The 15,943-nt window shown below is 39.0% G+C and overlaps 1 protein-coding gene across 3 annotated transcripts in view; it reads left to right on the top strand.

Moving 5' to 3' along the window:
• Positions 1-342: 342 nt before the first annotated feature.
• The window catches only part of STK17A (serine/threonine kinase 17a), a 38,467-nt gene continuing 22,866 nt past the window's right edge, over positions 343-15,943 (top strand). For 2 of the 3 annotated variants that reach the window (XM_042914349.1, XM_042914340.1), the window contains exons 1-2: positions 343-691; positions 10,926-11,138. In XM_042914349.1, the coding sequence (XP_042770283.1) occupies positions 495-691; positions 10,926-11,138 (410 nt within the window). In that variant the 5' untranslated portion in view covers positions 343-494. Of the gene's footprint in view, positions 692-3,385; positions 3,690-10,925; positions 11,139-15,943 lie in introns of those variants that run through there. The other variant, XM_042914351.1, reaches the window with a different exon arrangement.

Below are 15,943 nucleotides of genomic sequence, written 5' to 3'. Positions count from 1 at the left end.
GGTTTTGGAACACTCGGGTTCTCAACAGGTGTGTTAATTGGCTGAGGCAGTGGGTACCCCACCCCCCCCAACTCCCCCGCCAGGACAGAAGGGTGGTGCTGTTTCTCTTCTCCCCGAGGCCAGGGCGGCCCCCAGGCTGCACCTTCTCCTTCTCGGCTGCAGAGGGCGCGCGTGAGGTATCCGGCGCTCTAGAAGGCAGGCGAGCTCCAAGAGGGGACGGGGAGGGGTAGGGCCAGGGGGCGGGGCGGGACATGGGGCGGGGCACCCGGGAGTCTGGCGGGGCGGGGCATGGGGCGGGGCACCCGGGAGTCTGGCGGGGCGGGGCATGGGGCGGGGCACCGGGAGACTGCCGGCAGTAGTTTAAGCGCGCAGAGGAGGAGAGCGGGTTCCGGGAGGTCTTTCGGGCCGGCGCGAGGGAGCTGCAGGTGGGACCGTTACCCGCCCGGCACCTGAGAGCGAGCGGGGCGGCTGGAAAGGAAGCGTGCCTGCGCACCATGATCCCCTTGGAGAAGCCGGGCAGCCGCGGCTCCCCCTCGGCAGCCGCCTCAGGGGCGGGCCGGAGTCTGGGCGCGCCGCGCCGGCCGCCGCCCCCACCCCAGGCCCGCGGGCTGCTGACGGAGATCCGCACCGCCGTGCGCACCGAGCCCTTCCAGGACGGCTACAGCCTCAGCCCGGGCCGAGAGCTGGGCAGGTGAGGAGGGCGGGGGCCGGGCGGGCCGATAAGTGCCGAGGCCGGCGGGCGCGGTGGCTTGGCGGCGCCGGGGCCGATAGCGTGCTCTGTGACAAGGCACAAACTTGGGTGCGGGCGGCGATATCGGGGCGGTCGAGTGGCACCAGCCAGCCCTCCGCTGGTTCCCGACGCCGGCGCGGCGCTCCCGCGACCGTGCGGCTTTCACTTGGTAGCGGGTGTGAGAAAGTCTCCAACGGCGGGCCGCCGAGACGTCCCCCCTGCCTCCGCTCCCGGCCCTCTCGGCATCTGAGGTGTTTTCGAGGCGGCGGAGCGCGGGGGGGGGGGGGGGGGGGTGGCGTGTGAGCCGCGCCGCCGCCTTTTCCCGGAGCCAGCGAGGCTCAAGCAGACCCGGAGCTGTGCAGGCGGCTTTGGCTTTGCCCTCCGACCCGTGCGTGTTCTTCGTCTCCTTGTGTGGCTGTAAGAACGGATCGCTCCAGACGTGACAGCTTCCTCTGAGTCAGTGCTGTGTGAACCTCTCAGCCTTCGGCGGACTTCAGTTTCGGTGCCTTGGCTTTGTGCTGTTTTACTTCTAGAATATTCAGGTCCTTGTGGCTGTTAAGTTCACAGGCGCCTGTCCCTTGCCTCGCTCTTTCTACTCTGCTGGGAGCTGGCCCCAGCCTTCTCCTCCCCACGCCGCTCTTGATTCGGTCTTTTAAAATGGTAAACAGCGAAGCCTGTTTGGATACTTCACTTTTTGTGTGAAGAGGGATGATCCAGTGATCGGGGCCTGAGGACTGACTTCCTTTTTGCTTTCGAACACTTTGGAGAAGTTGTCGAGAGCGTCGGCTTTGGAGTCCGACCTGAGCTTAAGTCCCGGCCTGCTTGTCATGTGTGCCTTTGAGCGGGTGACTTAGACTCCCCAGCCTCCTGTTTTTCACCCATAAAATCCTACAATGACGGTACCTGTCTCGTGGGGGGTGTTGTGCAGATGCCTGTAAAGCACGTGCTGCAGGTCCTGGCACACAGCCTTCAAGAAATGGTGGTTGTTGTTGCAAAATAACACCATGTTGCGATGGGGAAAGGGTCTGACAATCGTGACAGCCTTCCTCTGGAGTCTTGGAAAAGGAGAGTCTTGCAACATTGGTTACAAACAATATCGAAAATGTGCTACCTTACAAATGTTAAGGTAGCGTTTAGAAGTAGCTTTTCTGTGGGGCGCCTGTGTGGCTCAGTCGGTTGAGCGACCGGCGTCGGCTCAGGTCATGATCTCAACGGTTTTTGAGTTCGAGCCCCGCGTCGGGCTCTGTGCTGACAGCTCGGAGCCTGGAGCCTGTTTCGGATTCTGTGTCTCTCTCTGCTCCTTCCCTGCTCATGCTCTGTCTCTCAAAATAAATAAATAAACATTAAAAAAATTTTAAAAAAAAAGTAGCTTTTTTGTTGTTGTTTGGTTGGTTGGGTTTTGTTTTTGTTTTTTTTGTTTGTTTGTTTGTTTTTGGAGGGGATCCTACCATTTTAAAATGTCATACTTATTCCAAATGTTAACAAAAGGAAAAACATCCGTCAGAACAAGAGGTAATGCTTGACTGTGGCAGGCACTGATGAACTGGATCTGTGCACACTTTAAATATGACAGGGAAGACCTAGGGACCTACTCAGCTAGGTATTCTAATTCATCAGAATTCCGGACATTCTGAAGTAGCCCTGATCTCTTGGAGAAAGAAAACTAAGACTTTCCATTATTATTTGCTTGTCTGGCTTCATTCCACAAAAGGAAAACTGGTATTACAAAACTGAAAGATCTTCAGGTGGCAAGCACTGTCTTGTAGAGTTTAAAATGAATGATTTAATCTGAAAAAATTGATGTGTGCCCTACCAGGTGTTGCTACTGATTCCTCTAGGAATGTTCCTTTCAACTCTTGTTTTTATCTGCATTATGCAATTCACTTGCCTATAGGTGTTTATCTTCTATACATATTTGCTTATGTAAATTTCTTTATGCAAGTAATAATTCCTGAAGCAGCAGAATAATGCAGTTAGATACTTAATATAAAAAAAAAATCTAAAACTGAAAAACAAAATTATTTGTTTCTTTTTGGTTCCTCCTCTTCCTCCTCCTCCTCCTCCTCTTCTTTTTTGTTGTTTGTTTTTGTTTTTTTGATCACAGGGAAGTTTAATGCAGTGGTGAAGAACATGGGCTTTGGAGTCTGGCGGTCTGTGGTTGAATCTTAGCTTTTTACTTACCAGTTATGTACACTTAAGTGAGTTACCTAACCATTTATTGACTTAGAGTTGTGCGGAGAATTAAATAGAACACGTGTTTATAGCACTAAGTCTGTGCCTGCCTTAGGAGGAGGACTCAATAAATATAACTCATTGTGTAACAATAAATGTACATTATTTTTAATGTAACCAGAAAGCCAAAACAAGAAAACCTGCACAACTTCATGCTTCTCTCTATGGCAAAAGTGATGAAATCTCATTGCAAAAGGTAGAGGAACTGTTTGGAACTCTCAGGAAGCAAGAGTTCCGTTTTGTGTCATAAACAATCTTTGTTCCAAGTTTGCAAATTCTGCCTGTATATTATGGTTCTGACATAATTGAGTGTTTATTCATAAACCTTTCAGTAGTAATGAAGTTGTCTCTTTTTCCAACTATAAACTGTGGTTGCATTTCTGATATAACTCCTCTCCTTCTGATATAGAACTTACAAAGTTACCTTTGTTACATTTTAATGACCAATTGATCTTAAGGTTTTCCTAGGACATTATATTCTGTGGTCTTTCATTTAGTCAAAAATGTTGAAGAGTGAAAAGCCAACTGTTCAAACAAAGAAATTGAGTTCTTTCAGGAGTTACCATTATCTTACAGAAAATTAAAGCTTTCAGTGAAATGGTTGAAGAGGATTTTTGAAATGGTCAATATTCGTTCTATATCCATCTAATGACAGGATGTGATGTTGATTATTTTATGAAATGTCACATTCTTTCATGTCTCCAACAGAGTCCATAGCAACCTAAATGTGGGTAAATATATGATGTAAAATTTTCTTTTGTTGCTAAAAGCTTGACTTGTTATTCATAAAGCTTGTTGCCTTTCCTTGAGGCAGGATATGTGCCAGTGTAAACCACATTAATGATTATAGATGTGGGAGACGTGACCTTCAGTTCTGAGAATATTTTCATAATGTTGATTTGCCTTGAGTTTGACAGTACAGAAACAAAAAGAGGTTTCTAGAAATTTAAAATTATAGTAATTTCACATTGACTGATTTGCTTTGCATGTGATCTTATTATCTAATCCTCAACTTTAACATTTTTTGATGTATTCATAAATTTTATCTTTAAAAAAGGATTTTTAAAGCCAAAAGAATATATTTTGTTCTTTATATTATATACTGACAGTTGAATTTCCCTTTGGGACAAAAGAGATGAATTCTCTGCTGAATGAGTACTACATAAATGTACAGTTACACAAGTGCTTTCACATGCATTATCTTATTTAATTCTCATCACATGCATGTTTGGTAAATCCCATTTTCTATGAGAAAACCAAGGCAGAAATTGATTCTTATGATAGACCGCTTAGCTGGGACTCTGAAATCCCTGCCATTGTAGAAGTCATGGATGTTTCTCAGAGAATAATCTGAGGTCTATCTTGTAGCTAAAGCAATTTCCCAGAGTTTTTATGAGTTCCACGTTGGGACAAACCCTGTGTTTGTTCAAATTAGACCACCCTCCTCATTTATAGTTCCCTCTTCATTTGGGCCTTATGGTGGGTAGGGATGTTGTAGCTTTCTCCTCAAAGCAGTTGAGAGTAACAAGAACAAGGAAGGATTTTTATCAGAGAATAAGAGAATGTTCAAGCTGAAGCAGATGCAGGGGCAGGTGTATTTCAAGAGCTGTGTGTTCTTTACCTGGATTCATGGCTGTAGGTAATGGCTTCAGGTTTTTGTATGTTACAGCTACTTAAGCATGTGTCATAAATTGTAAGTCATAATTTCTTTAGAAATTAAGACCCTTATTAAATAATATCCATGTAGAAATTGCCTTGGTTTAGGATGGATATTCTTATTTAAGATTTCCTGGCTACTAGGTATTAGTTTGAAGAATATTTACCAATAGTTGTGTGTAATCTGATATTTTTGGATGGATTTAAAAAATTGGCTATGTATGTGGTTCAGCAACGGGAATTACTTAGGAAGTATGGCTTGTGTTCTAAGGCAGAATTCATTAAGTCACCTATCTTAATTTTAAAAAGTTCAGGCTTATGAAGTTAAAATCGTAATTTAAAATGCATAAACTTAAAGATTTAATGAATTTCAGCCTTTTTACAAAGCCATAAGTAACAAAATTTTATACAGTCGGATTATTAAGCCAAGTGTGTTAGAAAGCTAAGTAGGTATTGTCATTGATTCACCTATTCAGGTAAAGAAGGAACTAGATTTATTGAGGGAACTTTTGCATCAAGTAGAGAGTTCAAATTAGACCACCTTCAAAACTCCTCTGTTCTAGGATTCTTTTTTACAAATTACTATCATTATCATAGAACTGAGTTTAGTGCCCCAAACAATAAAAGTAGCTACTGATTATTGATCATTTTCTGAATGCTGCACACTATAGAGATGTAATTTTGTACTGTCTTGCAAGGTAAGTGTCATCAACCTCATTTTACAGATGAGGTTAAATTAAGGCTCAGAAATGTTGAGTAAATTGCCTCAGATTACATACACATTTATTAGCCAGAATTTAAAAGTCTGACTTTCAAAGCCCTGCCAGTTCTTGTTACTCATGGTGATATCTGGTCTGATGGACTCAATGAATTTTTATACTTAGAGTCAACAGATATTTTGGGTTTTGTTGTTTTCCTTTCCGAGGTAAAGAAGACAGGTAGAATATATTCTAGGTCTTCCTTGAATGGGACTTCTTTACATTTAAGGTATTACTCCAGTGCTATTAAGTAAATGTTATATGTTAAGCACATAAGGCACTTTACTAGGCTCTGGAAATTATTCTCAAATGTAACAAATCAATCACTACTCCCTTTATCAGCAAGGTGACATGCCACATGGGAAAATATTACGGGGAAAATAACATTTGAGCTGAGCCTTAAAGAATGGATGGAATTTCAGTAGTAGTGATGAAAGATATTCCTCTCGCCTTTGGCAATAAAATAAATAAGCACAGTGGCAGAAAAAGTCAATAAAAGGGAATAGCAAGTAGTCTAATGTGGTTAAGATATTAAACTTTATGAGATTAAGTTGCCTTAGAACTTTTATTTAATAAAATAACAAGAACAGTTGTATATATTCAGCATGCTGATATCCTGTTTGAGTACCTGCCATGTGCAGGGCACTATGGCGATACAAAGATGAATGATAAGGGAGGTCTCGCTAGGGAACTCAGTTTAGCTAGGGAGACAGGCGTAGTGAACAAATTGTACTATGTCAGACCAACTTAAATAATATAATACAGATATAAACAAAGCACTTTATTGTAATCTAGAACCAATCCAGAACCTCAGAGATCACTTTTATTTTGCTTCCTCTATATACCACTTGAATTAGCATCTCCAGTTTTTGATCTTTGACTAAACCTTATGTATTCTATTATTTGTTCACCTTTGTCTATAAGACAGCACTGGAACTTATATTTGGAATCTATCCAGTAAATAAAACTTCTCCCATCCAAAACCTAAGACATTATCCCCTTATCCAAACCTGTTACCATTCTTATAATCAGTCTCAGTTGATGGTACCACATTTATCCAGTATTCAGGTAAAAATCTACAGGTTGTCCTCTGCTTCTACTTTTCTCTTTTCCCCTCATCTCTGCCTGCAATTCCAGGGGTGCTAATGAGCCTTGACCTTCTTTTAAATGCATTGTCTTTTCCTAGCCTCTACTGCTGCTGTTTTAGTTGAGTCCCACTGCCTTGAATTATTTTATTGGTTTCCCTGATTTCTTGTTAACATTTTGCAATACACTCTTCACAGGACTATCAGAATTATCTTTTAAAAACAATTATTTTAAAAATTCTAATGTACTCATTTTTACCATGAGAAAACTCAAACTCCTTAGCATGTCATACATACTTAAAGATGCTCACCATGCCTTCCTAAGCTTTACCACTTAGGCACTGGCAATGCAAAGTTAACTAAAACCTAATCCTTGTTCTTAGGAAGCTTAGACTGGTGTCTAACTCAGATGTCACTTTCTCTTGTAATAATTGTTGATGTATCTTTCCTTTACCACCACTCTGCAATACATTATCATTAAGTAATTCTGAAATACGTTGATTTTTTTTTTTATATTCCCCCCAAAACTGTTTAATGAAAACCTGGGTTCTCAGTATGTAATAGTGAACCATAGATATTTGTGAAATAGATGAAGAGCTCAGGAAATTGTAAAAACTATGTAGTCCAGGAAGAATTTTGGCTAAATAGATAAAGTAGATGAGCAACAAACATCTTATGTCCTTTGAATCTCATCTACCTCAAGTCTGTATATAACTGGCTCTTAGTGTCAGAGAAACATTTATTTTTATGCCTTTGTCTCAGTAACCTAAAATTAAAGGATTAGGTACAATCACAATTTTTACCATGAAGCTGTGGTAAAACATACATATTAGAATCCTTGTGGGGTGTGCTGTGATAATGTAATTCATTTAATGTGTTCACTAGGACTCCTCACCTTGAATGCCGAATCTCACATTCCTGTGTACTGTGTTGCTCTACACAAAGAATAGCTCCAGAAATGTCTTGATCTCCTTTGGACTCCTCCTTGAGTAGTTTTAAGAGTTCCCTACTCATTGCACCAGTCATTTAGAAATGAAGGCAAGACAAGTTTCATCAAAACTTTCATGATCTGCTGTCTTACTCTCAGTTTCCGTATCAGAATGATGGACGAGTTTCTTCAGTGTGGAATAATGCAGGGATTGGCAAACTACTGCTGGCCACCTATTTTTGTGAGGCTCACAAGCTATATAGAATGATTTTTACATTTTTTAAATGGTTCAAAATCAGAAGAGTGATATTTCATGACATGGAAATTATGTGAAATTCACATTTCAGTATCCCTAAAGTTTTTGTTTTTTGTTTTTTAAACCCAGATCCACCCATTAATTTACCTTTTGTCTATGTCTGCTTTCATTTTATAATAGCAGACTTGAACAGTGGCAACATAAACCAGCAAAAGAAAATTTTCTGCCTGGCCCTTAAAAGAAGTTTGCTGACTCGCAATATAGTGCATGACACAGTGGGAAGAATAAAACTAAAACTGTGAGGATTGCTTCCACAGAAACTAAGATGATGTCAAGAGTAGTCACTGGTGTAGGAAGAGAGCTCTGGGACCTGTGCTGGTGACCCTAAGAAACAGTTGCATGGCCCCAGATGTCGAATACATCTGGGTTTCTTCCCTCTATTTGCCTCTGGTCCCTGAATTTAGCAATAGCTCTTCTGTAAGAAGGGCTTCCAGAGTTTGCAGTTTAGTGATGTGTGTGGATCCTTTTCTCTGTTGGGTCATTAGTCTCCCTATCTATTCAAAAATACATATTCTCAGGGCTCCTAGTGGCTCAGTCGGTTAAGGGTCCGACTACGGCTCAGGTCATCATCTCATGGTTCCTGGGTTCGAGCCCCGCGTCTGTCTCTGTGCGGACAGCCTGGAGCCTGCTTCAGATTCTGTGTCTCTGTCACTCTCTGCCCCTTCCCTGTGCTTGTAAGCGCGTGCGTGCTCGCTCGCGCTCGCGCTCTCTCTCTCTCTCAAAAATATACATTAAAAAAATACACATTCTGGCCAGATATTAAGTAGTGTTTTACTTAACTGCAGAGTACTGTATTGCCTGGAATTTTAAGTGTGTAACAGTAAACATTGGTATGTTTGATGTGGGAATATTTTGAAGGCAAGTTCAACCGAGTTATTTCTGATATACCAGGCATATGCTTGCTATCAGTTATATATGTTGGTCAGTTTTCTACAAATGAACCTTTCTCTTTTTTCTCTTCTTTTTAAAACTTCTCACAGCTATTAAAAGAAGTCATGTTATTAATGATTTTTTTTCTCAAAAGAACCCAAAGGTCATTAGGAACCTTTTAAAATCTGGTGGAAGGGTGCTCAGGTGGCTCAGTCGGTTAAGTGTCCAACTTTTGATTTCAGCTCAGGTCATGATCTCATGATGAGATGGGAGCCTCAGGTTGGGCTCTGCCCTGACAGCACTGATTTGGGCTTGGGCTCTCTCCCTCTCTTTCTGCCCCTCCCCCACGCCTGCACTCAAGTGCACACTCTCTCAAAATAAACACTTAAAATTTGATGGAAATGTTAGTTTAATGATTTTGTAGGATAAAATAAAAGGAGGCATTAGTCTGTGATGAATATGTTTATGATTTAATCCCTCCAAGCATCTGTAGAAATCTTTCACATTTTTGTGAACAAAAAACTTTGATCTGAACAAGGGTGCTGTTAGGTAGATTGTTACTTATTTGAACAGCTAGAGAGGTCTATGCCTAAGGATGTATCATTTAACATTTTTATTTGTGGTGGTTGCAAAAATACAGAGGGCATGAAAAACATGTTTCTGGTTAATACTAGCTAGGAAGAATTAGTACTCAAAATTACATCAGTAGTGTCAAATGCTGGGGCTGAACCTAGAAATTAGAATTTAACAGAACAAATGAAAACCTTGCCTTTAAATAAAGTATGAGTACACCAGCTTGAAAATTTTCAAAAGGAAAAAGATCTAGGTGGTTTATTTACCAGCCCAATATGAACTATGAAAAACCTGTCAAGTTTTTTTTTTAAAGCAATATTGGATTAACAAAATAATAATCATGCAACCCTTTGATTCAATTGTACTTGAAGTAGGTTGCTTCAAATTTGGTTGGCACGTTTTATTTTATCAGCAGTTCTGATGAGGCATAATAGTGAGAAAGTCTTAAAAACCTTTATGGGGTTAAAGAATGATTGAAAGTTGGAAAAGGGAGTGGCAGTTAACAGATCATGTTAGCTGCAATCAATACCTGACAAACTGGTCTTTGAAATTCAGGAAAGAAACGTCTTTCTATACTGTTCAGCAAAAGACCCAGACTTAACAACCCTTCACTTTAGGCCTGTCATGAAAACTTATTAATGAGGCTCCTGGGTGGCTCAGTCAGTTGGGCGACAGACTCTTGATTTCAGCTCAGGTCATGATCTCGCAGTTCTTGGATTCAAGCCACACATCAGGCTGTGCCCTGACAGTGCGGAGCCTGCTTGGGATTCTCTCTCTGCCCCTCCCCCACTCATGAGCGTGCTCGCTCGTTTCTCAAAATTAATTAATTTTAAAAAAATGTACCCAGGAGTGGAAGAGACTGCTTCACAGTTTGAAAGAAGGCATTGGCATCTGGCAATAGGTTAAAAAATAAACAACCCTGTGATTTCTAAGTTGCCTTCCAGTATAAAGATTGGGTATTTATGGGTGATTATCACAAATCAATGATTTGTTTAATAATATTTTATTTAGCACTTACCATGTGGCAAGTCCCATGCTAAGCAATTGATATGTGTTTGTACTTGAATTCTCACAGCAACCCTAGGAACTGGATTCCAGTGTGTCCTCTTAACAGATAAGGAAAATGAGATTTAAAAAGGTTAAATAAATTGCCCAAGGTTATATGTCAGGTGAGCTGTAGAGCTATTTGTGGGATTCAAGCTCACATCTGATTTCAGAGCTCATACCCTTAGTTTGCTTAGTTCAACTCCCCTGTGACTTGCTTTATTAGTTTAATAACAAATGATAGTGTAAGGTATCAAAATAATGTGTGTTGTATCTGTCTTTATAGGAAAACAAGACATTTCCAGCTATGCTGTAGTTGAAATATATAAATGAGATCCCTAACTTTTTTAATTTTGGAAGGTTATAGTATTAGAGTCAATTCAATTCTTTTAGGAGTTCTGATAACTAGTTTCTAACAAGTCAAGTGGCTTTTTAAAAGATTTAAATCATTCTTATGTATAAATGTGTAACAAATTAAATTATGTATAGCTGCAAAAATATTGAGTTTAATATTTGGTTATCCTCAGTTTAGAAGGAATTTTGCAGATTTGCAGTTACATTTTATTATAGATAGATGTATCCTATTAAATTCCTAAATGATAGTGCTGCTTTTGTGTTTGAATATAATCTAAATTTGAATATCCACTGATGAGTATTTGGAAGTTTTATTAAAATTATTACCATTTCTAGAAAGTTGTCAAGTTTAACAGTGAATGTTTTTGTTTAATTCTAGGGGGAAATTTGCAGTGGTGAGGAAATGTATAAAGAAAGATTCTGGAAAAGAATTTGCAGCAAAGTTCATGAGAAAAAGAAGAAAAGGCCAAGATTGTCGAATGGAAATAATTCATGAGATTGCTGTTCTTGAACTAGCACAGGATAATCCTTGGGTCATTAATTTACATGAAGTCTATGAAACTCCATCAGAAATGATTTTAGTTCTGGAATAGTAAGTATTATTTTCCTTAAATGGAGTTTATTTGATAGTTCACACTTCCTTTATAGGAAGCTAGTCATCTGTGATACTTGTTGGGGCCTGGCTCTGGAAATCTGAAGAATTTCCAGAACTTTTTCATGTATTTCTCATATTAATTTGACATTTTTCAAATTAACAAGAATGCATGTAGATTAGATTTTTCATTTTCATTCTTTAATGAAATTCTCCTGATAGTAGGGTAAAATTCTCTTATATTCTTAGAGGCATTCGTGAGAAAGTAAGTGATACCAAGGTAATATTAAAAGACATTCTACAATCCTTTATATGTTCATATAGTCTGAGTTAATCTTTCAGAAACAATTTTTTTGATTCATACCATGTTTTCATTTGAGTAAGGAGGGACAGTATAGGAAACAGCTTTGGAAAATGAACAGTTTTTTCTTCCTAAGAAATCCTGTTTTCCTCTCTACTTCTCCTACCAAAGGAAATGATTGACAGATTTGAATACATTAAAATCCTTACTACATCAAGAAACACAAAGGAAAAGACAAGCTCAGGGAAAGTACTTCTCATACCTGTTCACCCAGAATGCTTAAAATTTCTTTATTGTGTGTAACTAGATCTTACAAATTACACAAAAACATGAACCTCCCAGTTTAAAAACAATGGACAAAGGATATGTTAAAAAATTTTTTCAACCAGATAAAATTGAAGATCTAATCAATGTTATTAAATGATTCTAGCAAGCGGAGGGCAGCTCCAAGGCATTGTACAAAATGGATAGGTTTTCTAGGAAGGAGGGTATGGCAAGAAGTTATTAGCAAAAGAAAAGAAAGGGTTATTTCAAGCAAGATCCATCACCTTCCCTTATGGAAAGAGCAGAGGGTCTCATTAGGTGGATTACCTCATTTTCTTTTGGGGGATGGATAGGCCCCATGTGAGACTCCTATTGATGCTGATCAGAAATTTTCTGACTGACTGATTGAGACTTACATTTCTGGGGGGAGGTTGAAACTGTACTTGGGTTAGATATTAAGCCCCAGTTTGGTGACTTGGTATAAGTGACACCATTTTGAGCCTGCTTTTCTTTTTAAAAGATATGAAGAGAACTCCACATAGACATACATATATAAATGGTCTATATGTACGTGAAAGTATTGATTCTTATAATTTTTATAATGTAAATTTAAAAATAAGTTTTCAATTTCCCCTTATAAGAGTGGCAAAGATGATAAAGAAAAGGTGATATTCATGGGTTGAACCATCTGATTTATACTACAGGTGGGAGTCTGTCTTAATGGTACAACTTATCTGGGGGACAGGCTGGAGTTATATATCAAAAGCTTTAAAAAAAAAAAAAAAACAGCAACACTATTTCATCCAGCAATTTCACTTAAATATTTTTTCACAAGAAAATAGGCCAGTTGTGCAAAGATATATTAGAAAATGTTCAGTGAAGTTTTTTTTTTAAATGTAACAAAAAATAATCTAATTATTAACATAGGAGGGAGTTGGTTAAATAAGTGATAATATTACAAAATGAATTACTGTGCAGTGATTTAAAAAGATAAGGTAGATATAAATGTATTGACATAGATTTTTTTTAAATATTAAAAATTTTAAAAGTTAATGTGTAGTATTATTTTTAAAAACTTTAAGAGTTTGTAGGAAGCAAATTCTTGGTGGTGTCTTCCTCTTGATGATGTACTTCAAGAACATTATATTCATATATTTTAATTCAGTAATTTCACTTATATGAATCCCTTCCAAAAAAATTGTTAAATGTGAACAGTGAGAAGCACAAAAGTGTTTCACCCAAGGTATTTTTAATTACAATAGTAAAAATATTTAAATTGGTGGATGGTTAACAAATGTAATATATGTGAATTATATCTGAATAGAGCTGTTTTATGATTTTTAAAAAATGTTGGTATAGGAATCTCATACATAAATCCCCTGCCTACCTAGGTTTTTGGTTTCCAGTTTGTTTTGGAGAGGATCAAGGCAGAATTGGAAGTTGATCTAGAGGAGACTTTGCAAAATACTATTCTCTGACCAGATCTTGTTCCTCTCCTGTTCTCACCAAACCTGCTCTTCAGCCTTCAACCCTGAACTCTTCTTAGGTCTTCCAGTCTTTCAGCCACCTCCTGACTTTTTTCTTTCCTGTGATTCCCTTCTCTTCTTCAGTAGTTATTTTAGCTAATCTCTCATCAGCACCTTCCATTATTTCCTTCTTCCTTTTCATCTTCCTCTGCAACTTGTTTTGCCTGTTTACCCTGGCCCGTGCTGTGTCCTGAACACTCTGGGGAGGATTTTGTATAGTCTGTGACCTGCTCGTTACAAGTGTGAGAGTCCTCAGCTGGGCTCTCGCTGTCATTGGGTGATTTTTTACCTAATCTCTCATCCCCTTCTATTAATGTACCCCCCCAGCCCCAAAAGGAGCTAATCAGAATCTTTAATACTCTTGCTACATCACTTCCTTCCCATCTTCTATTAGATACCTAGTCCTTTCTCCCCTCATGGAGAAAATAAAGGATGGCACACACTCCCTCAGTGTCCCTCTGCTTTTACTCCTCTCAGTCCTTCCCTTCTGTTCAAAGAAGTTTTCACTACTTAACTCCAAGGCTTAAACCTTTACTTGTGCTCTTTAATTCTCTTCCTTCCTTTTCTAGCGCCATTGTTTTGTTTTTTAATCAGTTCACTGACCTCTCGAAGCCTTTCAAGGTGCTCTTGAAAGAACACCTCTCCCAAGGTGGTTCTTTTCCCTCATCTTCCAGTGTTTCTGTCTCTCCTATCCTCAGATTCCTTTTCCTCATCTCTGACTGTCTTTAAACCATGGTCCTGGCTTGCTCTTTCCTTTATTGCTATCTATAGTCCTTAAAGGAGCAGTCTGAATTTATAGCTTTCCTCACCTTCTGGTCTGTTTTGTTCTTCATTGACCCAGGAATCTGCCATGTGCCAGTTCTCCCATTACTACTCGTCTGCTGCACCTGCTCTTCTCAAACCCTGTTTGCCAAAATCAGTCTCCTCATTTTAGTGTTCATTCTACTCTCTGTAAATATTTTATTATACTTTCTTGAAATGATGTTTTTGGTTTTCATGGTCCTCTTTAAAAACAAAAAACTTCTCTCTCAGCCTTTTACCCTTCTTCTGTATGAATACAAGTGCTCCCCCAAGTTCATTAGTGTTGTTCTTGTCATACCTTCATTCTGTACACTTACTCTGAATGGTAACAGTCTATGTTTGTGGCTTCAGCTATTCTTTACATGCAGTTATTTCCAAATCTTTGTCTACAACCTTGGACCTTCTGAAGTTCCAACTCCCTGCTGCATATCTCTGCATCCAACCACACATCATTACCAATTCAGGATCGATATGTGTGCACTCCTGCATTACCCTGGTAATGCCTGTTTTTCTTTTGTTCCCCATTTCGATAATAGCCCTATTTATTTCATAGCTCAGGCTAGAAACTTTGAATCTATCCTTGTTTTGTTTATCTCCTTTAAAAGCTCATGTATAATAAATCACCAAGTCTTACACTTAAGCCTTTCCCCTACTGGTCCCCTTTTCTTGGTACTTGCTATTTCTCTTCTGTATTGGGTTCTCATTGTCTCTCCTGTGGACTCTCACAGGAGAGAGATCTTTGCTGATCACCCTGGCTTCAGTTCTAGGATGTTCCTCAGACTGCTGCTAGATAATTAAGACATAGATGTGGTGATATTATTCCCTTGCTTAGAAACCTTTGGTGGCTTCTATTGCTTCAATGATCATGTTTTTATAACCACAAATGAGTATGATTTGGCTAAAAATGTTTGTGTTCTACTTTTTGTTTGAAGGGAAAGTCTTAGAAATATACTTTTAGATACTGAGGTATCAAAATTCATGGCAAACATCAATAGATTGTTGTTACAGAAACAGGCAGGTTTATGATCACTATTTCAGTAATGCATTTCACATACACTTAAATACCTGCCATATGCACTAGTGCTAATAGGTATAAAAGTGAAAAGTGGTATAAAAGTGAAAACAGCATAGCCCTTTCCCTCCAGGTGCTACAGGTTTAGTGAGAGAAATATAAATGATTGCAGCAGTGTTGGTGTTTTACTTGAAATGCTAGTTGCTGTGGGAACACAAATTGTAACAGTCATAATGTGTTAAGAATTTACCATGTGCCAGGCACTAAGCTAAGTCAGCCAACTTTATGTAAATTATTTACATGCTTTATATACATTATTTTATTTTAAAATTTTTTTCCAGCTTTATTGAAGTACAGTTGACCTAAAACATTTTGTAAGTTTGAGGTGTAGGGTATGTTGATTTGATACACTCATGTATTGGGTAAGGATTACCACCATAGCATTCGCTAACACCTGCATCAAGTCACTTAATTACCTTTGTGTGTACGTATGGTAAGAACATTTAAGATTTATTCCCTTAGCAACTTTCAGGTATATAATATAGTATTAAGTATATATAATATAGTATTAACTATTATCACTATGCTGTATGTTAAATTTCCAGAATTTATTCATCTTACAACTTGAAGTTTGTACCCTTTGACCAGTAGCTCTCCTTTTCTGCCACCTCCCCCCACCCACTGGTAACCACCATTCTGTCTGTTTCTAGGAGTTCTACTTTTTTAGATTCCACATATAAGTGGAATATATTTATTTGGGTGAATAATATTCCATTTTATACATAAGTGTATAAAATATATATCTTAATAGGTGTGAGATGGTACCCAGTTGTGGTTTTGATTTGTAATTCCCTGATGATTAATGATGTTGAGCAACTTTTCAAGTACCTGTTGCCTATTT

This window comes from Panthera leo, chromosome A2 (genome assembly GCF_018350215.1).
Source record: "Panthera leo isolate Ple1 chromosome A2, P.leo_Ple1_pat1.1, whole genome shotgun sequence".
Taxonomy (NCBI): domain Eukaryota; kingdom Metazoa; phylum Chordata; class Mammalia; order Carnivora; family Felidae; genus Panthera; species Panthera leo.
The sequence above is the reverse complement of the archived record's forward strand: the minus strand, read 5'-3'. Positions and strand labels throughout refer to the sequence as shown.